General features: G+C 43.3%; 1 protein-coding gene across 3 annotated transcripts in view; it reads right to left on the bottom strand.

Annotated features, from left to right (window-relative positions):
• MAP3K21 (mitogen-activated protein kinase kinase kinase 21) overlaps positions 1-26,316 on the bottom strand; it is a 77,282-nt gene that overhangs the window by 36,328 nt on the left and 14,638 nt on the right. For all 3 annotated transcript variants that reach the window (XM_053299231.1, XM_053299239.1, XM_053299249.1), the window contains exons 2-3: positions 4,454-4,634; positions 668-816 (exon numbers count right to left, since the gene is read on the bottom strand). In XM_053299231.1, coding sequence (XP_053155206.1) covers positions 668-816; positions 4,454-4,634 — 330 coding nt within the window. The remainder of the gene's footprint in view (positions 1-667; positions 817-4,453; positions 4,635-26,316) is intronic.

The raw sequence follows: 26,316 nt of genomic DNA, 5'->3' as shown, positions 1-26,316 counted from the left end.
ACTGGTTCAAACATCCAGCTGTTTGAAGGTGTGTGAGGGGATTATCTTTAAGGATGGGGGAGGGTGCTCTTACCCCTCCTGCCTCATTTCCCCTGCTGGTGCTGCCTTTTAAAACGGTCAGGCGGGGTGGCAGCATACCTCCTTGCCACCCCAGTGCCTCCTCGGACCAGAAGCACCTGGAAGTGCCTGGTACACGTGCACTTCTCAGTTACAAGATGCCATCAGGCTTACTTTCACATCTTTTAAAGCCTATCTTCACAGCTTTCAGGGCTTCAAAAGCCAGTGTGCTGCACAGGATGGGGGCGGTGGCGGTCAGTTCAAGTCCTTATTGAGCTTTGAAATTGGCAAGATTATTTTGTGGTTACTATCTTTCAATTTAAGATGAAAAGTTGTTGTGTGAAGCTATATTGCTGCTCTGACCTTCTTTGGAGGAAGGGTGGAAAACAAACAAATGAACAAGCAAGCAAGCACTTCTAAAGATGAATGGTATGTTCCAGTGCTGATTGTGTTAAAATGTTTTTAGTACCAGACTGCAATGAAATGGAAAGCCAATTGTTTTCTACACTTGAACAGAAATTAGCACAATACCAAATGAAACTAAACTTGACACAAAACATACTAATAATCTTATAGTGATTTTTAAAAAAATAATAAGCGGCACAAGTACCTTTCATTAGTTTAGCAAATGGTTCAGGGCAGGTGGATGGAATGGGCAAAGTAAGCTTATTGACAGCAACGCCATAAGCCACAGCAAGACCATCTATGCCACGATAAGGAACTTCTCCTGTAAGCAGTTCCCACAGCAATACGCCATAACTATAAAGTAAAATTTTAAAATGGTTAAGTCTATTTCCCTAATACAGATACATGACTAACTGCAGAGCAACAAGGCAACACAGCCTGTCTAAAACATACCTTGACAAAGAAAGGCAGATATCCAAATACTACTACAAAGACTATTCCATCTCAATAACTGTTACCCATACAACTCTGATTAGTAACTACACATGCTAGGAGCAAAGTGAAATGCTTACAACCACCCATCTGCTATTTGGCAATGCCACATGCAGAAAAAAAGAATCTCATGACTTCAGTTTCTGTTTTTCAGAAGTTTGAACCTTGGAGCCTGTCAGAGAAAGACACGGAGAATAAAAAAATGGAAGAAATCTTATTCTCCTGCCTCTCTCAAAACTTTTCAACATTGAAATGAGCAATTTACTGTAGTATGTGTGATTACACTTGAAATGTATTCGGTCTAATCTGAATGAATTATGAAAATTCTATTCTGTTTAATGCTTGCTAAGTGAAGGCTGAGAAGTAAAATTGTATTAATCATTTCAAAGGATGGGCAGTGACCTTAAGAAATGAGAAAGGCAGTGGCTGACATACTGTGCAAAGCTCCACTGATGGAAGTGTGAGTTTCGCAAGCTCACTGTCCTCCTCCAAACTGCATCCATGCTGTGCTGTGGCGCTCAAAGAGTCTCCATGGCTGCTAAAAACAGCATCAGTACTGAAGCTACTGGATCCCATTCCGTGTTCCCTCTAACAGGGATTCCCAGATGTTGCTGACCACAGGTCCCAGAATCCCCAAGCAAAAGCTACTGCAATGGGATTCTGGGAGTTGTAGTCAACAACATCTGGGAATCTCCATTAGAGGGAACACTGCTCCCATTGAGAGTACTGAAGCTGTTTTTAGTAGCCACAGATCCTCTCTGAACTCCATAGCACAGTGTGGACAAGGTTTGTAGGACAGAGTGAGCATGCATGTCCATGCAGTATGTCAACCAGTCTGCTGTGTAAAGAATTCCATCCCCCCACTGAGTACTCTGAACACTGAATACTTCATTTCCCTCACAATTATGTGCCCCATTTTTCTTTTGAAAAACTGAATTTCTTTCTCACAGCTGAAATTATGAAGCAGAATAAGGGACAAGCGGTACTGGTCAAATAGGAGACATTAGTGTATGTATGTATTTGTTTATTTCGGCCCAAGGCCAGCATAGGAGACATCAGTGATATACAGAACATTGTGCAGAAAGGGAAACATTTACGTAATGCAATGCCCTCCTAAATGGTGTTGCCCCCTCTCTTGGCACACCCACAGGCATCACATCAGGCCATCACATGCAATGAGGGATCTGTACACCTCCAATATCCAGCCTTTGCCTCTTCTCCTCATTCAAGGAATGTGAGCTTGATGTTCATATCCATTATTCTGAGTGGAGAGGGCAAGGGCTAAAAGAAGGCACATACGTTTCCTGCAATAGTCCCAGACTTAACAATAATGCAGACAGCATCTGGCAGATAAGAACTGCATAGTCAAATTTTCTATATAAATATCTACAAAACAGAAACCATGGTCCAAACTCCATTTCTGTATACTTACTTTTGTAATATAAAGGAAAGCATGTAAGACAAAAAGGCAGAAAAAGTAAATCTTGTAGAGTACAAAAAGCAATGTTTCGGTATGAAGAACTGTAAATCTCCTCAGAGTCAGTTTGGACAATATCTCAGACAAGTAACAACAACAACAACAGAAGTTAAACTGGGAACTGTACATAAGCTATTTAGAAAATTTAGGGAGCTCTTATGTCCCCACTAACACTGAAATTCAGTTAGTGGCAACAGCTCATATCAATATACTCCTAAGGATACAATGCTAAGCACACTTTGGTTTATCATGCCTTGGTTTGTCGTGCCTGTTTACTTGGGAGCAAGCCCTCTTGATTTCAATGCTAAGTGAAAACAAGGGGGCTTGTTCCCAAATAAACATAGGCATGACGATTTTAAAAAACGCTTCAAGTTATAGCTGAATGAAAGGTGCATCACTGACTAGTACTTATGAATATATTGTGTATTAAAGTAACAATGGGGGGGAACCCTTTAAAAACAACCCCTATATTAGACAATTTAAGTTTATGTGGTTTGCTTTTTTAAGATTAAGAAAGTCAGACAATGGTGTTCCAATATTAAAACAAAACAATTTTTAAAGTCTCAAATATTTGGTCTACCAAGGCTCGAGTATGGAGAGCTCAGCTGACCATAATACAAGTTTGAAAAGTCACATACAGTAGCCACATTTTACATTAGGAAATGAAACATATTATTCGTTGGATTGATCTCCTTTGTGGTTCATCAGAGGGCTTACAACATCTTAAAATAAATGTTTAACTACATTTCAGGAATCAAGCAGGGATGAGGCAGATTCTCTTTAGGGATGTGCATGAATAGATTCTGTGGGGCAGGGAGAGGAACCTTTAAGGATGAGTAAAGCAGGTCCTTACCTGCTCCTCCACCATTCTGCTGCATTTCTGGGCATGATGCCACACCGCTCAGAAGTCTGTGTATGGCCATGGGGCTACACCTAGCAGCCTGCGTGTGATGGCGGGACACACATAGCCACGGCAGCCATGTGTGTCCTGCCACCACACACAGGTTGCTGGGTGAAGTCCCGCTGCCGTGCACAGACCTCTGAGTGCTGCAGCGCCATGCCTGGGAATGTGGTGGAGGAGCAGGTAAGGGCCTGCTTTACTCATGCTTAAAGGTGCCACTCCCCACCTCACCAAATCAATCCGTGCATCTCCCTGGTGCTCTTCTGCCTTGAAGTAATTTCCATTGGTAGGTAGTGAATGGCAATTGTTTGGATAATGTGCTTTCAACTTCCCTCTACTTGGGGCTAGACATCTTTCAATGTCCTAAAGCCATTACTACATTATATGATCAGAAAAGAAAAATCATTAATGAGGCCTGTATGCCAGATAAAGAATGTGATACTGGGAACAGGTTTCAGCTTTTTTCTTTTCTGGATTCAGCTTCTGATTTTTTTATTTTTTTAAAAAAGAAAGTTCTAGCCCTCATGATTGTGATGATTTGCTGGGAAGTCTGGAAAGTAATATGTGCTAAAGTTTCAGAAGCCTACGTGTGTATGTACTACGAGTATGACTTCCGTTTCCTTCATAACTCCTTGACCCTGACTGTGACTAACAAAATACTCTTGGACTATACAAAATACTAACACATTTGTTCAATTTGCATAATTTATATAAGCAGCACAATTCAAGTTCCCTGGCAAAGAATCTAAAATTCCTGGGCTCAGAATTTTAATTTTTTAAATCATTATTTATATTCTGTTTTCAACAGAAACTTTTCAAAGCATTTTACATTTCTTTATCATGAAGTACACAAAATCCTACCAATGATTTAACTTTTGAATTACTTAAGATACTCCAAACAGCATTATTGAAACATGAGAATTTGATCGTTCATAAAATCTTTGGGATGCCTTTTGTGAACCTGCAAGTTATGAATGTTCTGTCATTTTAAAATCTCCTTGTGTCAACTGAAAATCATATTTACAGAGCACAGCCCTGCATGCTAACAAGGAAAAGCCACTTAAAGTAAGGTTGCCTCGGATTACTTAGCTATATAGAAGTCAAAATTTAAAAAGAAATACCTCCAGATATCACTTCCTTTAGAAAACATGGAGGACTTGATAACTTCAGGAGCCATCCAGGCATAAGTGCCTGCTGCACTCATTTTAGTTGTCCTGTGCCATTCTCTGGCCAAGCCAAAGTCTGTAATCTTCAGAGTTTTATTATGAATATCATCATTTTCTATCTTCTCAAGCAATAGAACTGCAAAGAGAAAAAGAAGTTTAGGTTTTTTGACAGTTAACTTGAATACCTTGTCCTACATCCAGACTAGTGTTGTGCTAGTGTAATTATGTTGCTCAAAGAAAGGAGCGCTCATTCCCAACAAGCCCTTTCGCTAGCAGAAGATCTGACGAGTTGCGCAAACGGCTGCACAATCCTGAAGCATAACGTGTACAGGATTGTACTAGTGGCTGCACAACACTGTAGAGCATCGCAACTTTGTGCAGTTCTACAAATTTACGTGTGCACAACCTGCTCTTGTTGCACTAGTACAGAACTATCTGCATGTCAGGCATTAAGCACCGCGACTGTCTATAGCTAACAGGCACCCAAATGCATTACTTGCATTTAAAATGTATCTACGAAGGTTTTGTTTTTCATGGACAACTTTTTTGATTAAATAAGTCAGTGAGAACTTTGATTAAGCTCATTGTAAAAAATTCAAAGTACAGTTTACCAAACACTGCAGCTGTGCCTCCCTTCACATTAGGATTTGCATAGTTGAAGGCATTTGAATATGCCAACTTGTGCATTTAAACTTACAAATGGTCAACTTGCATGAATTGTATAACATACAAGGAGAATGTACACAATATACTGTGGATTCAATTTTCACAAACAGATATTTCTGTTTTACAGCTCACTCTGCTCACAGATGAACTTGTGGCCTAATGACAACGTTGGATGAGGTGGTAAACCTACTGGTGGTCTATCCCATTGCAGACAGAGAAACTGCAAAGCAGAATGCTTCCTAGTGAACATACAAATAATGCTTCTTTGCACATACAAAGCAAGCATATCAGGGAGAAGGCTAGACTAAATTCTGTTCACTGTCATAGTGAAAATAGAAATTATACAATTTCTAACATAATCTCTTTCAATAACAGGAGTTGTGCTCAAGCACACTTGAGCTACACATCATTCACATGAACTACACATAATTCAAAGTCTGGTTTATAGATAATGAATTGAGATTAAGTTTTTTCCTGGCCATATAAATCGCAAAGCACCTTTAACAGGTACCCAGATAAACTATCTAGGACTGTGGAATGTGTACTGGCAAAAGGCTAGTGACCTCTCAACCTTGCAACTGTTGGAAATGATTAATATTTTACTGTGTTTTAAAAGAGATGGTCTCTGATGCATAATAATCTGTTTTGAAGCACAAGTAAAATACTGAAGAAAATATATGGAAACTTAGTATTCAATATGGCAATAATTAGTATAAAGTGAATTGTCATCAATGTAATGCTATGAACATGATGTTCTTTGTATTTTAATGAAAGGTCTATTGTTTTGCATTCTGAACACGCAAAACAAAATTCCACAGATTCCACGTCAGTCAGTCACTGTGATCAACCCCCCCCCCCAAACAAACAAACTGCCCTGGAAAGGTAATAATTGGCATATGGTCAGGTTTCATTTTACTAAGGGAGCAAAGTAGGCATGAAACAGATTCCCAGAAGCAAGATAAAGAAGATATACAGTTAATGTGTGTACTTTTTTGGTGTCCTTTTCATTTGTAAAACTGGGTGGCAGAGTATTTGACACAAACAAATAGACTCTAGTGCTTTGTGATTGAACAAATTCTTGTGGTCTGTTGCCTAGTAACCTGCACTAGGCCATCCTTTTCGGACCTCTACAGATATTTGCCCCTCATTAGCTTTGTATCAAAACTAGTGACCTTCACAACCTTGGGCTTGTATACATGATTGAAGTTCACAAACAGATTCAGAATTGTGAAGTTATTTTAAGAAATATATGATACAGGTGAGGAATCCTCTATATAAAATACACCATAAAACAAAGCTGTACAGAATTTTATCACTAAAATCTCAATAGCCAATATTTGTAGGTAGGTCTATGAACGAGACCAATCCTACAGATTACAGTTAGCAAATGTTTACTTTAAGAGAACTCAAAAGGAAAGTGTGTTTACAGAACGGACACTATCAATGTTCATTAAAGTATTTTAGAATCCATATCTGCAGTAACAAGCAGCCTTACTAATGTGAAACTGTTATATGCATCTGACCTATTTAAAAACACCAACAATGAGTATTCCATTTAACATCTGGGTCCAAAAGGTCATTTGAAAATGCATTAATTTAGAATAAGCAATAGACGTAGCAGTTTCAAGTAAGATCAAAACATAAGAAGCAGTACACATGCATAACCTTGGGCTATCATCTTATATCGATTTCCTAAAGAGTTGGAACTTGTGGAGTCATAACTGAAGCACCTGCAGGTGAGAGGGAGACACTGGCATACTTATTCTCTGGAGTGGAATGTTCATGCACTCAGTGGGCAGATGACAACCAGGTGGGCAGAACTGATGCAAATCACTGGTGAGTGACAAGGAAAGGAGGGCTTGAAGAATATACCCTCAAAACAGTCACAACCCCTTCTACATCTGAGGGGGAAAGGTGTCTAAAGCTCTTTCATTTTCTCACCAGTCATTTCACAACTTTGTGTTCTCAGGGGGAAGGAGTCTGAAAAATTTAAGCTCTTGATGTGGGGATTATTTCACTTCTGAAATAACATAAAAATAACTGTGTGAACTCTGACGAATGGAGTTTTAACGGAGTTTTTAATTGTAATGCAGTCAGTTCAAGTCAACTGATGCTGAGGTTTGTCTTGACCCATGAGTTACCTTAAGTTATTGCCCACACTAGGGATGTGCAGAATGTTCTGAGCTCAGAATGTTCTGACTTGAAATGGGCTGTTTCGAGCATTCTGAGCTTGGAACAGAACACCCTTCAAATGAACGGCCTGTTTCGAGCTCGGAATGGAATGACCCAGTTCCAATTCTGAACGTTCCAAGTGCCATTTTGGCGGGCTGTTTGCCCCTTGCTTCCTGTTTTTGGCACTGGTTTCCAATCTCTTTGCTTCTTGGTTAGCTTATCATACAAATCAACTTGATTTGTATAACAACAAGCCAACCAAGAAGCAAGGAGATTTCAAGCCAACTGGAAGCCAGTGCCAAAAACAGGAAACAAGGGGAAACAGCCTGCCAAAATGGCACTGTGAATGTTCGGAATACTTGAAATGTTCTGAGCTCGTTCCTTTGGAACAACCAGCTTGCTCATTTGTTCCAATGGAATGTTCCAGAGATTTGTGTACTCTTCCAAGCTTGGAACAGAACGCAAATCCCATTCTGTGCACATCTCTAGTCCACACCAATGCAGAAGAGGTCTTTGGAAACATGCATACAACCATATGGAAATTAAACTCAATCAGATACAGTCTACCAAATGCCTGCCAGAAGATGCTGGGCCCTTTGCTGGCTTGAATTGTCAACAATTCTTTCAGAGAGCTCAGGGTCTCATCTCATATATATGATGTGCGAATCAATTCGGGCACAAAATGATTTGTACCCGAATCTACCTGTTTGGGGAGATTTGTGGACAAAACAAATCGCCCCTGTGCTAGCTGGCCAGATTAATTGGGGGTGGCGTGTGTGTGAGTGATTCGATCTGGGTACAAATCGAATTGGGGGGGAAAATGATTCGTGCACATCTCTAACAGAGAGAGAGAGAGAGAGAGACCAACCAGCGTGTGTTTATTAATTCTCTCCCTTGATTTGGACTTAGAACATTCCACTGTCATTCATGCCCACTTCTAGAGTTCAATACACTTAAATATTATTCAATATGGCACCTTTGATTGTCCAGAGATTGCAGTTGCTGCAAAACAAGGACTATCTTCTGACAGTGATGAACTACTAGGAACATGTTTCAATAGTACTCTAGCACCTACATTGGCTTGCTAGTGCCTAGTGTTGCTAAGAATTATTATAACATGTCTTGAAAGCTGGTGTGGTATAATGGTTAGAGTGCTGTGTTGGCCTTAAACCAGCCTGGTTCAAATTTCTACTCAGCCACAAAGCTTACTGGGTGACCTTAAGCTGGTCACTATCTCTCAGCCTAACCTACCCCATACAGCTGTGGTGAGAATAAGGAGGTGGGGAGAAACACACTACTCTGAGCAACTTGGGAAAAAAGTTTTTTTTTAATGTAATAAGTAAATGACACTGTATTTAAGATTTTTTCTGTTTGTGTAACTTACACTTGTTCTTTACCATTTCCCCATCATTTTGATAACAACTCTTCCAAGGGTTTCAAGCCATCTTTAAGCTGATGACAGTCTGAAGTACTGAGACCACTTAAAGCAATATAGATACCAATGTTTCAACAATACAGGACAGAAATATAAATTTAATACACCTGTCACTAACTTCCCTTCCTTCCCATCTATGCTTTTGGATAATAACTGGATAATAACTGGATTACCATTATGTAACATTTCTTGAAGAAATAAACAGTGACCAGGGGAAAAAAAAGACACAATAGGTAGTTTCGAATATATATGCTAGCTAAAACAGTAATAGTTAATGATATAGACCCAGGATTGCAAACTATAATTAATTTAACATGACAAACACATGAGCATTCATCTCCATGATACTGCTCTCTCTACACATTTTCTCCCCCACTTTTTAATTAACATGTTTTTATACCGCCCAAAACTTACATCTTCTTAACATGCATCTGAAACTAATGCTTATTTAAGGGATTTTATATTCTAACTTTCTAGTCTAGAGCAGGGATTCTCAACGTTGGGTCCCCAGATGTTATTGGACTTCAACTCCCATAATCCCCAACCAAAGGCCACTGGGGCTGGGGATTATGGGAGTTGAAGTCCAATAACATCTGGAGACCCAACGTTGAGAATCCCTGGTCTAGAGGGATCTCCTTATTAAAAAGGTTATTAAGCTTATTAAAAAGTTCTGTAACTATTAAACATCAAGCAGTAACACAGGTAATATTCCAGTAACATGGACAATTTTCCAGATAAAAAAAGATGGAGGAGAAAATATCCAGGGAAAATCTGCCCCACATAACTGTCAAATAAAACCATGGCTTTAAAATTCTTAGCGTGTATCAATCTCTCATAACATGAGCATGTAAGCAGCATTACCAACTAACACAACATATTTCTGGCACCCATTGATATGGAAAGATTAGTTAATATTTCATGTTGTTCCAACACATTTCTCCAATTATGGAAAGTTTCAGCTCTGAGCTCAAGTAGCAGAATTTTCAGGGCTGCAGAAATCCACTAGTCTATTAGTCCATTATGAGTGAAAAATGATGCCTGATGAGTGAAAAAGAAATATTGGACTTACCGTGAAAGGTTCCGAAAACTGGTAGACTTCCCAAACCAGAAAAACCATATGTACATCCGCGGGTGGGCCTGATGAACAATAGTGACAAGGAAAAAGAACCCTTCATGGTAAGTCCAATGTTCCTTTCCCCCCTGTGCTGGAGCTCATGAGAATGGGACATGCCCAAGCGGTCTGAGAAAGGGGGTGGGAAGGATGTATACTCTAGACTACCAGTTGTAAGACTCAACAGCCAAAAGCCACTTGGGGTGAGAGAGGCTATTTTGTAATGCTAAATGAAGGTAATAACGGGAGAGCATGTAGCTGCTTTACAGATATCTATCAGAGGGGTGTGTGCCGAAATGGCTGCCAAGATAGCTGCACTGTAAGTGGGATGTACCATAATTCCGGTAGGGACTGGTAAATTAAGGATTTCATAAGTCAGGAGGATGCAAGACCTGATCCATCTAGAGTACCTTTGGAGACCTTGGAACCTAACAAAGAGAGAGTCAGAATTTGCGAAATTCTCTAGTGCGACAGATAGACACGCACATAGCCCTGCAGACATCAAGGGTGTGCCACACCATTTCCCTAGAATAGGACAGTGATGGACAGAAGGAGGGTAGTACTATGTCCTGAGAGTGGTGAAAGGGTTAACTTTAGGAATAAAGGTGGCAAGGTCAAGCTTCAGAACTACAGAGTCTGGTTGGAAGATGCAGAACTCTTTCCTAACCGAGAAGGCATCCCACTTCAGATACTCTATGAGCCGACATGACAGCTACCAGGAACAGGACCTTGAAGGATAGGTCCTTGAGGGAGCCAGATGACAAGGGTTCAAAGGGCAGTTTGGTGAGTGCACTCAGGACCTTGTTCAGGCTCCAGAATGGGAACCTGTGAACAGGAAGTGGGGCAGATTTGATGTCCCCTTGAGGAATCTTGTAATGTGTGGGTGGTGGACCACCCAGGAGAGGACAAGTCCAGAACTGATGCCAGGCTGGAGATCTGGTGGTTCACAGTGCTAGGGCAGAGCTGCAACTCAAACCCAGATTGGAGGAAAGCCAGGACCTCAGGAACTTCCGCCAAGATAGGATCAGTGTGTTTTCTATGTGCTGCCCATGTGGCCTGGTAAATGTGATTGGTGGCCGGGCACCTGGAGGCCAGAATAGTATCTTGGACTGGGGGTAGGAGCATAGCCCTGAGCATTTAGCTTTGCACGCTCAACCTCCATGTGGAGAGTTGGAGCCTCTGGGGCTGGGTGAAGGAGGAGACCTGGTGAAAGGTGGGTGGTCCCTTCAGAAGGGGAGTTGCCAGGGTAAGTGGACTGACAGAGAGAGTAGTTCAGAGAACCAGGGTCTCTGGGGCCATTGAGGAGCTACGATGATCAGCTCTGCTTGTTCTATTATTTATTTATTACATTTATAGACTGCCCATCCAAAGGCTCCGGACAGTGCACAACAAATTTAAAAAGACATAAAACTAACATCATCTAAAACACACTACCTAAAGCAATATAATAGCAATTTAACACAATTCAAAACTATTTAAAACCAATTAAAATAAATAAAAACAATTTAAAAACCTTGGAAGGCCAGATCAAATAGTTAAGTTTTCAGGGCTCTCTTAAAGGCCAACAGCGAGCCTAAACTGCAGATATCCACTGGGAGTGCATTCCATAGGCCAGGAGCAGCTACAAAGAAGGGCTGGTTCCGAGTCGCCATCAGATGTACTGGCAGTAACTGGAGACGGACCTCTCCAGATGACCTCAATGTGCAATAGGGATCATACAGAAGAAGGAGCTCTCTAAGGTAGCCCAGACCCAAGCCGTTTAGGGCTTTAAAGGTAATAACCAGCACTTTGTATTTTGCCCGGAAACATATTGACAGCCAGTGCAATTGTTTTAAAACAGGCATAATATGGTCTCTCCGGGTTATCCCAGAGACCAGTCTGGCTGCCGCATTTTTAACTAACTGACGTTTCCAAACTAGGTACAAAGGCAGTCCCACATTGAGTGCATTGCAATAGTTGGGCTGGAGGTTACCAGCTGAAGCACCACTGTTGAGATCATTCTCTTCAAGGAATCAACGCAGCTGTTGAATCAGCCGAAGTTGATGGGAAGCGCTACTGGCCATAGCCTCCACCTGAGATACCATGGTGAGGCCTGGATCCAAGTTGTGTATCTGTTCCTTCTGGGGGAGTGTAATCCCATCCAGCACAGGAAGATCTAATTCATGGTTCAAATTCCTATCCCCCACAATGAGCACCGCGGTCTTGCTTGTATTCAGCTTCAATTTGTTATCCCTCATCCAGCCCATTAATGCCCGTAGGCAGGCATTTAGGGAGTGAATGCCATTTCCTGATGATGATGATGATGATGATGAGGAGGAGATATAGATTTGAGTGTCATCAGCATACTGATAACACCCTGCACCAAATCTCCTGATGACCTCACCCAGCGGTTTCATGTAGATGTTAAAAAGCACTGGTGACAAAATAGAGCCCTGAGGCTCCATATAATAGCTCCCGTATCAAAGAGGAACTGTCACCAAGTTCCACCATCTGGAATCTACCCAAGAGATAGGAGCGGAACCACTACAAAGCAGTGCCTCCTATCCAAATCCTACAGGTGACCCAGAAGGATACCATGGCCAATGGTATTGAACATTGCCAAGAGATCCAAAAGAACCAACAGAGTCACACTCCCTCTGTCAATTCCCTGGTAAAGGTTATCCATCAGGCCAACCAAGGCAGACTTAACCCCATAGCCCGCTCTAAAGCCTGTTTGACATGGGTCCAATCAGTTTCCTCCAAAACTGCCTGGAGCTAGTTAGCCACCACTCTCTCAATCACCTTGCCCAACCACGGGAGATTGGAGACCGGCCTATAACTATCTATCACTGTGGGATCTAGGGAAGGCTTCTTAAGAAGTGGTCTAATCATTGCCTCCTTCAAACAAGGGGGCATCCTACCCTCCCTCAGTGATGAGTTAATGATATTAACTAGGCCATCTCCAACAATTTCCCTGGTAGGTAGAAGCAGCCAAGTTGGGCAAGGATCCAAAGAACAAGTGGTAGGCTGCACTGCCCCAAGCAGCTTGTCCACATTCTCAGGCATCACAGATTGAAACTGATCCAACCCAATACCGCAAGAGAGATTGCTGGGCACCTCCCTAATAGATGCTGTAAGAACAGTGGAATCCAAATCAGACCGAATACAAGAGATTTTGTCCACAAAGAACCCTTTAAAAGCATCACAGCAGAACAAAGTCTCTGGGGACTGGTTTGAAATTGAAGGTGCCTGAACCAAACTCATCACAACCCAGGACAGCTCTGCTGAACGTGAACCTGCAAAAGCAATGCATGCAGACCAGAATTGTTTTTGCCGCACGTACCACTTCTGTATAAACCTTCAAATGGGATCTATGCTGTGTCCTGTCAATTTCAAGCCGAGTTCTCCTCTATCTGCACTCTAGTCGCCTACCTTGTTGTTTCAGACCCCGCAATTCTTCTGTATACCAAAGGGCCACACTTTTAAAGCAGGCTGGAAGGGACACTTAGGAGCAATCGTGTCTACTGTCCTGGTGAGTTCCCTATTCCAGGTTCCCACCAGGGCATCAACAGAATCATGGGCAGGACCAACATCAAAACCCTCCAAAGCTTTTTGGAATCCTACTGGGTCCCACAGCCATCTTGGGCAGACCATCTTAATAGGTACTCCACCCCTGCAGGGCTGGGTTGTGGCTGTAAAATCAACCTTAACCAGGTAGTGGTCCATCAATGACAATGGGGAAAGCACAGGATCCCCCACCCACAGAACACACCCCTGATCCAAACAAAAGACCAAGTCGAGTGTGTGGCCGGCAGCATGAGTTGATCCTGGAATTAGTTGGAATAGGCCCATAGTTGTCATGAACTCCTGAGCCGCACCGGACAAGTCAGCCTCACAATTATTTATTTATTTTATTTCTATACCATCCTTCCAAAAATGGCTCAGGGCGGTTTACATTAAAACAAACTAAAATCAATTAACTATTAAAATCAAAAACTGTAAACACATAAAATGATTATTAAAACATTTTGTAAAACCCTGGAAAACCAGGCTGAATCTTTACGGTTTAAAAACAGTTAAAAAGCTGTTTGGCCTGGAAGGCCAAGCCAAATAGATAGGGCTCTCCTGAAGGCCAATAATGAACTCAGATTACGGATTTCTGCTACGAGTGCTTTACACAGCCCAGGAGCAACTACACAGAAGGCCCGCCTGAGTCGCCACCAGACATGTTGGTGGTAACTGAAGGCGGACCTCCTCAGATGACCTTAGTGTGCAGTGGGGATCATGCAGAAGGCAGCACTTTCTAAGACAATGGATATTGAAGTCCCCCAGCACTAAAAGTCTGGGTGACTCCAAACCAGTTCCATCAGCTCAGTTAGGGAGTCAGTTGGGCAGCGGGGTAGATGGTACACCAACAGAATCCCCAATCTATCCCTAGTTGCCAGCCTCAGAAATACACATTCAATATAAGTCAACTGTTGCACATGGGCCCTGGTAAGGGAAATAGTATTTTTATGGATCACAGTCACTCCACCCCACCCCTCACCCACTTCCCCTAGCCTGCTCCACAACAGAGTAGCCTGGTTGGAGAAGCTGGGCCCAAACTGGGCCCAAATAGCCTCCCCCATCCAGGTCTCAGTTATACAAGCCAGGTCACCTCCCTCATCCATGATCAAGTCATGGATTATTTTGGTCTTATTCTGAACCAACCTGGTATTGCAGAGGAGCAAGGCCGGGTTCTGTGGGTAGTTGGAACTGCCCTCCCGAGAGCTGACAGGGCAGCCGGAAGTGGAAACTGTTGCTAAATTACTGGTTTCCCTTGCCCTGTAATGGACAGCTGTTCTGCCAATGCCAATTCTTCTATTCCCCACCACAACAGTAATAGCTGCCCCAGAGCTGCTGGATGCACCCTCTGCATCACCCTGCCTAAGAGAATCCAAACACATTATAACGAAAGACCTGGCACAACCCAATAAAAGGAGGACTAAAAAACTTCAACCCAGACCTCCAACCCCACCTTAATATAGCTTCTCCCCCAGACTCCAGCCCCACACTGAAGGCCAGGGACCAAAGGGCAGCCCCCTTTGGTGGCTGGCTTCAGTGGCTGACTACAGGTCAGCCACCTACTGCCGGCCGCAATGCTGGCGCACCTTCTGTCCTTATAAGCACCCAAAACTCAGTCACCCCTCTCACAGGGGGCTCCTAGCTGGGAAAGATGAAAAATAATGGAGTTGTCAGGCACTCAAAAAAGGAATGAAAAAGCAGAGCAGCAAACCAACAGCTAGTCAGAGCCGGTCTCCTAGCTATCCAAGCTGGGCTAGAGCGGGAGGGGGAGGAGGCTGTGATATATCTCTAGGCCAAGGCCAGGGAGACAAGCTGACAAAATCCACGCTCCTGTATCATCTCCTCCCATCTACTCCCTATTATAAGCTTTCTGAGAACTCTTGGGAGGATGGCTGCTGGAGGAAAGGCATAGAGTAGGGCCTGTGGCCAGGAAGCCATGAGGGCATCGGTCGTTTCTGCCAGGGGAGACTGAAACCTGAAGAAGCAGCATGGGAGAATATGGTTTGTTGGAGACGCGAAGAGGTCCACCTCTGGCAGGTGTGACGTTGGCTGGTGGAAGACGTCCGGTGGAGGCTCCATTCTGCTGGGTCCACTGTGTGCAGCAGCAGAGCCAGTCTGCTTGAAGGTTGTTGGCCCCGCTAAGGTGTTCTGCTGTGACTGACATTAGATGGTTTTCTGCCCACTGGAAGAGGAGATCTGATTCCAACAGCAAGGACCAAGATCTGGTGCCTCCCTGACAACTGACATGGGACTTGGCGTTCCTGCAGAAGATGGTGATACTGTAGGAGGGTGAGTCTGGCAACCCGGAGCTCTAGCCAGTTGATATTTCAGCATGACTCCTTGGGCGACCAGTGTTCCTGGGCATATTGGTTCAAGCAATGGACACCTCAACTGGTGAGGCTGGCGTCTGTGGGCACTACTATCCTCTGAGGGCCCATCAGAGGGAGGCTTTGTGGATTGCTGGAGAGATCCGCCAACGGAATGACTGGCACACCCTGAGAGGGATGTTTACCTGTTTGTATACGCCTGCCATGATTATTCCTGATAGGAAAGGAGCAGCCACTGGAGGGAGCATGAGTGCTACCTGGACCATGGAGTGCATTCCATGCAGGCCACCATGAATCTCAGTACAGTGGCCAAGGTCATCAGGTCCATCTGCCTATGGTGTAGAAGAAGTGTGATGAGAGTTGATATCTTGTCTTTCTGTTCCTGGGGAAGGGAGACCGACACTTGGACGGTGTTGAATAATGCTTCCAGGTGCTGAAGCAACTGTGTCGGATGGAAGTGGTTCTTTTCCTGACTGACCATGAAGCAGTGGTTGTCTAGGCACTGGAGAGTCCTGTATGCGTCTCTTCAGGCTTGATGGAAGGAAACTGATCTGATAAAAAGATCATGGGTGTATGTGAGTACCGTAGAGACGGAGGTGTGCAATTAATGTCACCATGATCTTTGAAAAGACCCAAGGGGCCGATGATAGGCCAAATGGGAGTGTTCAGTATTGGTAGTGCTTCTGGTCATATGAGAAACCTCCTGTGACCGGCAGAATGGGGGATATGGAGGTAGGCCTCCGAGAGATTAACTGATGCCATTGTCTACTTGATGGTGTGAAAAACTTCCTCTTGGGGGAAAAAAAGAATATTTACATATATATATGAATGATATTACTGGTTTTATTTGCAGTATGTTGAATGGCTTGAGTCATTTGGAGGTGTTTGTCTGGATATAGTGGTTTCGTGGGGCACGTATGAAGTCAAGAGAATAGCCCCTGGAGATTGTCAGGCACCCATTGGTCTTGGATGGTGGACATCCATGTGGTGGTGAATTCTGAGCCTGCCTCCCACATGGTGTGAGTCATTGTTTTTTGTTGTAGGGTGCATTGGAGGTGAAGGAGCAGAGTGCCTGCGATCTGGAGAGGCCTCTGTATTGCTGTCTCCATTAGGAGCATCAATTGTTATCTTTGTTATTATGCCTATTCTCCCGGATTGGTTGGATGGTGGTCCCTGGAATTGCCTGTGGGGACAAAAGGAAGGGTTTGGTGAGCAAAAAGGAATTCACGAGTCCTTGTGCACTGATGGCATTGCCTCCTTCTTGTCCCTGGTCTCAACTAGGATGGGATATAGGGTCTAGTCCAATATTTGGGGTCTGGTCCAAAAATGTTGGCTCCTGAAAAAGGAAAAGAAGTGCTAGTTTGGATTTAGAATCCACGTTCCAGTTCTTCAGCCAGAGAGATCTGCAGACCGCGGCTCTGGACCCTTTTCCACTAGAAGTATGTTGTACACAATCCAGGCTAGAGTCAGCCATAAGAGCAACTGCTTTCACCAACTTATTAAGGCCTTGGCACAGTTTGGTGTTTTCAGGTAGAATAAGCTACGCCAGTTCTTTCGCCCAAAGGACTGATGTTCTGGCGAAGATCTATTTCATGGTTGCCGCCTTGCTTACCATGGCGGATGCCTCATGAGCCTTTCTGAGGAGTAGGTTGCACTCTTTATCCTCAAGTATTTTGAGTTGTTCCTGCCCCTCAGGATTCAGAATAGAGCCAGATATGAGTTATGCTACAAGGGCGTCAATGTAAGGAACTGCCAGAAGCGACGTAATGTCTTGTAGAAGAGAATAATGTTCCTTGGGGCAGACCCCATTGGCTTAGAGGAGACGGGTCTTTCCCACTCTGCTAGCATGACTTTACGAAACATGGAGGGGGGGCATGGCAGAAGGGGTGGAGGAGGAAGGGAAGACACTTTGGTCCAATTCTGTTGAGGGCTGCAATTCCTCAATAGGAGTAACATCATGAATAGTCCTCTTAGCCTTAGCAAAAAGGACTTCAAAACTTATGGATGGGACTAGACAGGAGGAGATGGGTACTTGTGTGACTTCTTCCTCAGATAACTCTCCTTCCTCCCTATCAGACACCTGTGGGTTAAGAGGGTGAGAGTGAGGGTATTCAGAATCCGACCTTGGCAAGATTGGGTTCCCAGATGGATGTGGTTGAATCGGCAGTAGTGGAGGCATACAGGTACAGGTGGGGGCAACACCAGGGGTATCGCAGGAGGAATAGATATTGTTGGTTGCAAATATAGGCACTTAGGTGGAGGTGGTTGGTCCTCAGAGAAGGATGCATGATGCACCCTCCTTTTGCATCTAGTGTCCCTTCTTCTGAATGGTACAAAAAGGCCCTGTTCTGAAAGTGAAATGGCTTCCCTCCTGGGAGTCAGGAGAGGAGGAAGACACTGGCCCAGCAGTACATCTGGGTCTGATAGGAGGCCCTGTAGGGAGAGCAGGGGCAACCAGCTGTGACAGCACAAGGGCAGGGAGGGAGGAGATGCATAACACCTTGCATTCCCTCACAATGAAATCCCTCAACCAGTCAGCAACATCTGGGGTAAAGGAAAATCGTCAGTCTCCAAGGAGGGACATTGATACTTACATCAGCAGCCACTGTGGAGGCAGATCTCAGGGCAATGGAAGGGTGCCCTCTGGTTTCTCCACCGCTTCCTAATGAGATGGGGCGTTGCCAGCAGAATCTGTGGGAAGCATGGCACAAACTGGCCTGGTTGGGATAGAGCACCATTGGCACAGGGGGGAATGCACGGGCCAGCTGGTTCCTCCTCCGCCATAATAAACACTGGGCTAGCCAATGGCAAAGGGAGAAATGCGCAGGCCAGCCAGTTCCCCCTCCACCACAATAATCACTGGGCTAGCTGGGTCTGAACCTCCAGACATGCCCAATGGGCGGTAGCTGGGATCCTGCATTGTTTTGAGGCTGGCAGGAACAGCAGGGAGGCAGTGTGGTTTTTTCTGCTGACAAACTGGCTGAATCAAAATGCACTCGCTAAGCCAAATGCCTGAGGCTGGTTTCTTGCGCCTTTTTTTTAGGCTTTGAGTGACTCAGAACGTTTTATTTTCTTCTCTGCCTTTTTGGGTACCGCAGAAGAGGCTTCTGAAGCTGTGGAAGGGGTCACAGAGTGGGGGGAGGCAGACCTAGCCCATCTTAGGGAAATGGGGGGTTCCCATGCCAGCCTTCTGCGTGCCCTCTGAGTCTGGCTGCGTGCCCTCTGAGAGGGAACCAAGCAGAAATTTACCAGCCTGAGTGGAGCAAATCTAAAGTGAAACTAAACACCAATTAGCTGAATTAGAAATTTAAAAAGGCTATCTGGGAATGTAAGAGGTAACTATAAACAGTTCCCTTCCCACCCTTGCACAATCTGGGAGTGGGGGGGAGAGGGAAGATAGAAGGAAAATGTCAAGTCAAGAAATAGAAACTAGCCTGCAAAAATCTCAAACGCTGGAGAGTTCTTTCCAATTCCAAGACCTGTGAACTCAAGCAAGAAAGGACCGGAATTGGGGCTATGGCACCTCCTGGCAACAAGAAACTAGTATCAAGTGTTCTGGCCCTGTCTCGAGCATGCTTAGTCCACAACCCATTCTAATTATCTCCAGCACAGGGGGGAAAGGTCCTGGTGAGCAATGTACCAACATAGCTTGATGAGTAAAATATTTTATCTGGCTGATAAACTGAGCCAATATTTCTTCACCCTGAGCACTTGGAGTACTCAGCAATTTCTTTCCTTCATAGTTCAGTTCCATACATTGCTTGGGCCTACTGGATAAGCATATTGGCTGGTAAAAGTATTAATTTCTGCACCTCTACATTTACTCTTTTCTCTTATTACCCAATATAAGTGATCTGCTTATAATTCTTGCTGGTGTCTAAAAATAAAAGTGTGTCCAAATAAGAAAAGTCGCTTGTTCATCAGGTTTTCTTCCAGCTTTAATTCATATTTGTTACTGGGGTCAAATACCATTATTTCAGCAGTCTTCTTATGAAAAGTACTCATTATTGCAAATACCCAAATCTATGAAAAAAGTGTTTATCTCAAAGAGGTGAAAGTCAACTTCTTTCAAATCAACCATGTAGTGACATCCCATAAAAGTAAGCAAAAACAAAACAAAGAAGTCACAGGTATCAATTCTCAAAACTAAAGATTGGTTTTAAAGCTAGGTATAGCACAGTACACTAAGCCTTATAGGAGAAACCCAACAGAAACCCAAAGAGTGAACAACAAACTCTCATTGCCAAATGCAGAAGAAAGGGGTTATTTATATTTACTTTGTAACAGAGTAATGAAGGGACCACCTTAAGTGTATATGTAAGTGAATCCTCTTCTAAAGATTTATTCCACCAATATTTTCAACTGCTTTATCCTCCCTCTCTTGAATTGCTAACAATTTCTGCCAAGGTCTATACTCAGTTGCTACCAATTTAAGTTGTAAGGTTTTGAGATCATTTAAAATAATCAACTGCCAATGGCAGCTAATCCCCTTTAAAAGCATGTGCAAATTAAAGACTGGGTGTAGCCAAACACTGCAGAAAAGATCTAAGTCCAAAGAGCCTATCAGAGCATGCCCAGTCATATTTTTAGTAGTCTACCTAATCTCTCTCCAGTTTTATTATCGAATTTCAAAAGAGCAGGATATGAAAGTGTTTTAGTAAATAAAAGCTTTCTGACAAAGAATAATAAGTAGGGACTGAAAGAGGGTCTTCATGCTCCCATAAACAAGGAAGGGTAATCTAGCAGAGTAAGAGCATTGTTTCCTTATCTTACTGGGTCAAGACATTTTTTTAACCAGCCTGATTGCACATTTGGGTAGGTCAAAACATTTAAAAACTAGGCTGTTAAATAAAGCCATTCAAATTGGAGAGGAAACTTTTAAAAACTAACAAAACTGTAGGGAAACCTAGATTACATTAAGAAGCCAAGATTACATTATTTACCACTTGATATAGAACAAAATTTCTTAACACTGTTTTAAAATATAGAATTTGAAGTTTTTAAAGTCTCAAAATATTACTCTAAAAGGGTCTTCTTTTAACTTACTCTGCATTGACAGTCTTCCAGCTCTAACCTAGAAGAGTTGCCTTTTATTACAATTCAAACCCTGTAGGAAAGAACTAATATAAAAATACTATACTGCTGAAAACGTCTTTTAAAAAGTAGTGTTATGCTGTGGCCTATCATAGGGCAATTGATGAAAATATGGCTTAAGAATAGTGTTCTGCTGTTGTCCCACTGCAAAGTGAAATACTTTACCTATAATTTTAAACACTGGCCACTGTTGGCACCACCCATCATTGCTCTTCCGCTCTAAACTACATATGGAATGATAACTTAAAGTGTGCACATTACAGTGGATACAGGACAGGGGTGGGCAATCTTGGCCCTACAGCTGTTGAACTACAAATTCCATCATCCCCAAACACAATTGTGGCTGCGGATGATGGTAGTTGCAGTTTAACAATACACACTGGCTGGGGATGATGAGAGTTGTAGTTCAACAACAGCTAGAGGGGATTATTCTATATAGCCTTATAAGCAATGGCTGGGTAATTGTCACTTCCCATTTCCTCCCATCCTAAATACTGGGCATATACAGAAGTAACAGGTACATCGTGCACACTTTTAAAAACCTGCACAGTAGTGTTAACCCCCACCCCGCCACCCGATACTTCATTGCTTGTAACTAAAATGTCACCGCACATGTGAAAGCCTGGCTTCCTCAAAAAATCAAATGGGTAGTGCTATGGCCTCCTATATTTGGAGACTATGCTACTGCTCCATTCTTTTCCAAGTCAGACTTCCTACATTATGAGAAGAGACAGATAAGAACATAAGAACAGCCCTGCTGGATCAGGCCCAAGGCCTATCAAGTCCAGCATCCTGTTTTACATAGTGGCCCACCAGATGCCTCTGAGAAGCCCACAGGCAAGAGGTATGTGCATGCCCTCTCTCCTGCTGTTGCTCCCTTGCAACTGGTATTGAGAGGCACTATGCCTCTAAGGCTGGAGATGGCCCACAGCCACCAGACTAGTAGCCACTGATAGACTTGTCCTCTATGAATTTGTCTAAGCCCCTTTTAAAGCCATCCAAGCTGGTGGCTATCACCACATCCCATGGCAAGAAATTCTATAGATTGAGGAACAGGAACAACACAGGTTAGTAACAATATGTTACAAATTCATGTCATTCCCCCATAAAACGCAAGTGCAGGAACAGTGGCCATTTCAGAGTAAATGCCTCATCTTGAAAATCTCCATTGTCTCTGAATAAAAGTTTCAGAATTGCTTTACTTCTCAAGTAACAAACTGCAGTAGCAAGTCTTTGCTTCTAGTTATAGTTTGGAGGAAGCAGAGAGAAGGCTGGCTTATCAGGCTTGAGTTAAAAGCACACCTGCAAAAACAAACATTTCATTAGCGCTGAAAAGAACAAAGCAGAATTGTACTGCCAACACTGGCTTGTCTGGGGCTAATTCAAAGGCAGCTATGTCTCACGGCAGTAAACAGTGGAGTGAGGAACTGGGACTTCCACATTAATATGCTCTGTTTCATTTCCCAATTGACTTTTGAATAATTTATAAAAGATGGAACAAAAAATATTAGTATTGCAAGATACATTTCACATCTTATAACTTTATTTAATTAATTAAATTTGTACGCCGTTCCAAAATTCTGTCTCTGGGCGGGTCACAACAACATAAAAACAAGCCAAAACACAAAAGTAAAAACCTTAAAACAATTTAAAACCACAATTAAAATAAAAAACTTGGGTGAAAAGTTAAGTCTTTAATGAGGAGAGGAGAGCTGGTCTTGTGGTAGCAAGCATGACTTGTCCCCTTAGCTAAGCAGGGTCTGTCCTGGTTGCATATAAATGAGAGAAGAGCACTGTAAGGTATTCCCCTTAAGGGATGGAGCTGCTCTGGGAAGAGCATCTAGGTTCCAAGTTCCCTCCCTGGCATCTCCAATATAGGGCTGAGAGAGATTCCTGCCTGCATCCTTGGAGAAGCCACTGCCAGTTTGTGACAATACTGAGATAGATGGACCTATGGTCTGACAGTATATGGTAGCTTCCTATGTTCCTATGACGTTTTAAAAGTTGTCAGAGATGGGGAGGCTCTAATCTCAACAGGGAGTGCATTCTAGAGTGTTGGGGAAGCAACAGAGAAGACCTATCTCTGCGTAGCCACCAGACAAGCTGGTGGCAGCTGCAGATGGACCTCTCTGGATGATATCAATGGGCAATGGAGCTCATGGAGAAGATACCCAGTGCCTAAGCTGTTTAGGGCTTTATAGGTTATAACCAGCACCTTATCAGCAGCCAGTGTAACTCTTTTAGTATAGGAGTAATATGGTCTCTTTGGGATGACCCAGAGACCAAACTAGCTGCCATATTCTGTACCAATAAGTTTCAGGACTACTGTATTTTATGGACTATAAGACGCTACGGACTATAAGACACACCTTAATTTTAATCCAGTTTTTCAGAGTTTTAACATATTAAACTGTTATCAATAGTTTAGAAAGCCAAACTAAAAAAATAACATTTGCCATTATTTATAAAACCAAACAGACCTTTAAAATCCCAGAAAACTTTCATCTGAACTTTCCTTCTCCTCCTCCCCTCCCACTTCTTCGTCGTCATTGTCGTCCTCCTCCTCTTCATAAAGAAAATGATCTTCACTGCCATCGAGACTGTTACTTATACCGCACTTCTTGAAAGATTTAATAATAATGGCATCACTCACTCTTGACCACGACTGTTTAACCCACTCACATACTTGTTTGATTGAAGGCCGTTTTAAAGCGCCCTTTGGAGTAAATTGATGTTGATTTTCATCCATCATCCATTTATTCCATTCTTCTCTCATATACACTTTAAAGGGTTTATTTATTGAGACATCAAGAGGTTGCAGTTGTGATGTAAGTCCTCCAGGAATAACAGCCAGCTCTGTATTTCCTTCCTTTAATTTCTCTTTCACGGAATCTTTCAAATGGCTACTAAACTGATCTAGTACAAGCAGTGAACTCTTCTTCAATAAAGCGCCTTTTCTTCTTTCCCACACTTTGGTAATCCATAATTTCATACCAGTCTCATCCATCCAAACCTTTTGATGTATGTGAACAACTACGCCCGGCGGTATCTTAGATGGTTTCGGCATTGTTTTGCACTTGAAAATTGTCACTGGAATAAGTTTAGTGCCATCTGCACAACATGAAAGGACAACAGTGTAGTGCATTTTTTCATGCCCACTCGTTTTAATCGTTACAGTTTTATCACCTTTCGTGGCAATGGTTCTGTTACTTGGTACATCAAATGACAAAGGAGTTTCATCCATATTTGCAATTTGTCCTAGTTCCACACTCGTTTTCTTTCGATGAAGAATGATAAAACAATGGAAAGACAACATTTTCTCTTCATACTCTTGTGGCATTTTCTGCGATATTTTGGTTTTGCTTCTCATGCTAAGCCCATAGTGCTTCATAAACCTATAACACCAACCTACTCCACCTTGAAAATCTGTTAGGTTACACTTTTGCGCAAGCTTACGTGCGTGTATTTGAATCATCTTCGTTGTAATTCCAATGCCATTTTCACGGTGTCCTTGAATCCATTTCAGAACGTCATCTTCTAGTTTAGGTCATTTTGCAGTTAGTCCTCTATTTGCACATTTTGTCTTCATTTTTTCTAGTTCATCCTTAGCAGCCCGCCAATCGCGAATGGTTTTTTCTGTCGGTGGAGGGCCGAAGTGTCGCTCTGCTGCCCTGTTCCCATGTTCTTCAGCGTATTTAATCACATTGAGTTTAAATCCTGCATTGTATGAATGCCTTTTCGTTTTCTCCATGATCGGTAACACGAGGGTGCAATCACTGTACCAAAAAGTCCTGCTAGCTCCAGGAAAGGACTCTCAGCCTTGCTTCAGTGGGCGCCTTGAAGAAGGGCCGCTGCGGTGCATGCTGGCACGCACAGCGACAGCCACCACTTTGAAACGGCCTTCGGGCACCTTGAAGAAGGGCTGCTGCAGCGCGTGCGGGCGTGCACAGAGATGGCCGCCACTTTGAATCGGCCTTCAAGGCCGACGCGGACCAGGCGAGGGCCCAGCGGCAGCGCAGGAGGGCTCAGGTGCTGGAAGCTTTTGCGGTGGCACGATCCTCAGAGGCCACCGGCTCATCGGGGAAGGAGGAGGAGTCCACGGCCCAAGCGGCAGAGGGTGAGCTGGAGCGGCAGTCCCCAGGGAGCATGGGGTTAATAAAGGGTCGCCCCAACCCCTTCCTTTAGCATCGGTACAGGCTTTGCCAGGGATAGCCCCCCCCCCGAACCTGTTGGGCAGACTTACGAGTATAAGACGCAGTTACGAGTATAAGACGCACCTGAATTTGGGTGGATATTTTTCGAGGAAAAAAGTGCGTCTTATACTCCATAAAATACGGTACGTACAAAGATAGCTCCACATAGAGTGCATTGCAGTAGTCAAGTCTGGAGGTTACCAGCATATGTACCACTGTTCTGAGGTTGTTCATCTCAAGAAACGGACGCAGCTGGCGTATCCGCCGAAGCTGACAGAAAGCACCTCTGGCCACCGCCTCAACCTGGGACACCAGGGAGAAGTGTGAATCCAGAAGCACTCCCAGACTGCATACCTGTTCCTTCTGGGGAAGTCTGACCCCATCCAGAATGGGCAGAACAAAATCATCTCCCGAGTTCTGACCTTGCATTTGTATTGCCTTCTCCTGCAATAATCTGCTCAAATACTAAGATGTGCTGGGGAGGCCCTTCTTTGCACCCCACCAAGATCTGAGGGTCTTCCAGTAGGGGCATGGGGAAAAGAAGGGGCCTTCTCTGTGTTCACACCCAGAATCTAGAACTTCCTCCCTTGAGGAAACTCAAACTGCCTTTTTTCAGCTGATTTTTCACTGCTGTGTAAAAAAACTTATTCCAGTGGGCTTTTAATCTGAATGCACTTTCCATACCTGTACATGCATCAAAATCCTACTATGAATCAAATCCTGCTCCTTTTCTACTGCTCAGCCAAAGCTGTCATCCAGCTCCACGGACATGTCTCCATCTCCAAATCCTTCAACTCACTCTTTCTACCTGCCTCTCCCAGCTACCATATTTCATGGCTTTCTCTCACCCAGTCAGTTTCTAGACAACCCTTCAGATGTAATGGGAAGATTCTAGCTTCAATGGAAATCTAACCAATGAGAGAGTGCAAATCAAAATTAGAATAGCATAACACACTATCCTGTGACCCATCAGACAGTAGTAGGATAGATTAGAGATTACAGAAATTTAAAAAGTTATATTGTGCTTGTAAAATGTAAACCGCCCTGAGCCATTTTTGGAAGGGCGGTATAGAATCGAATGAATGAATGAATGAATGAATGAAAATGGCAGGGATACAGTGAAAGCATTTAGCTAAGCATCTCTTAAAGACACTACTTTTAAAAACCATTACAAGCAACTTCAAACACAGTATTTATATGCTTTTATTCTCAAAATGAAGTAAAATCAGAAGCTTGGCACTGTTGTTATAAGTACTTCGTTACTTTACAAGGCCACT

The sequence above is a fragment of the Hemicordylus capensis genome, chromosome 1 (genome assembly GCF_027244095.1).
Source record: "Hemicordylus capensis ecotype Gifberg chromosome 1, rHemCap1.1.pri, whole genome shotgun sequence".
In the NCBI taxonomy this organism is placed as follows: Eukaryota; Metazoa; Chordata; class Lepidosauria; order Squamata; family Cordylidae; genus Hemicordylus; species Hemicordylus capensis.
Note: the sequence above shows the minus strand (reverse complement) of the source record. Positions and strands in the feature narration are given on the sequence as shown.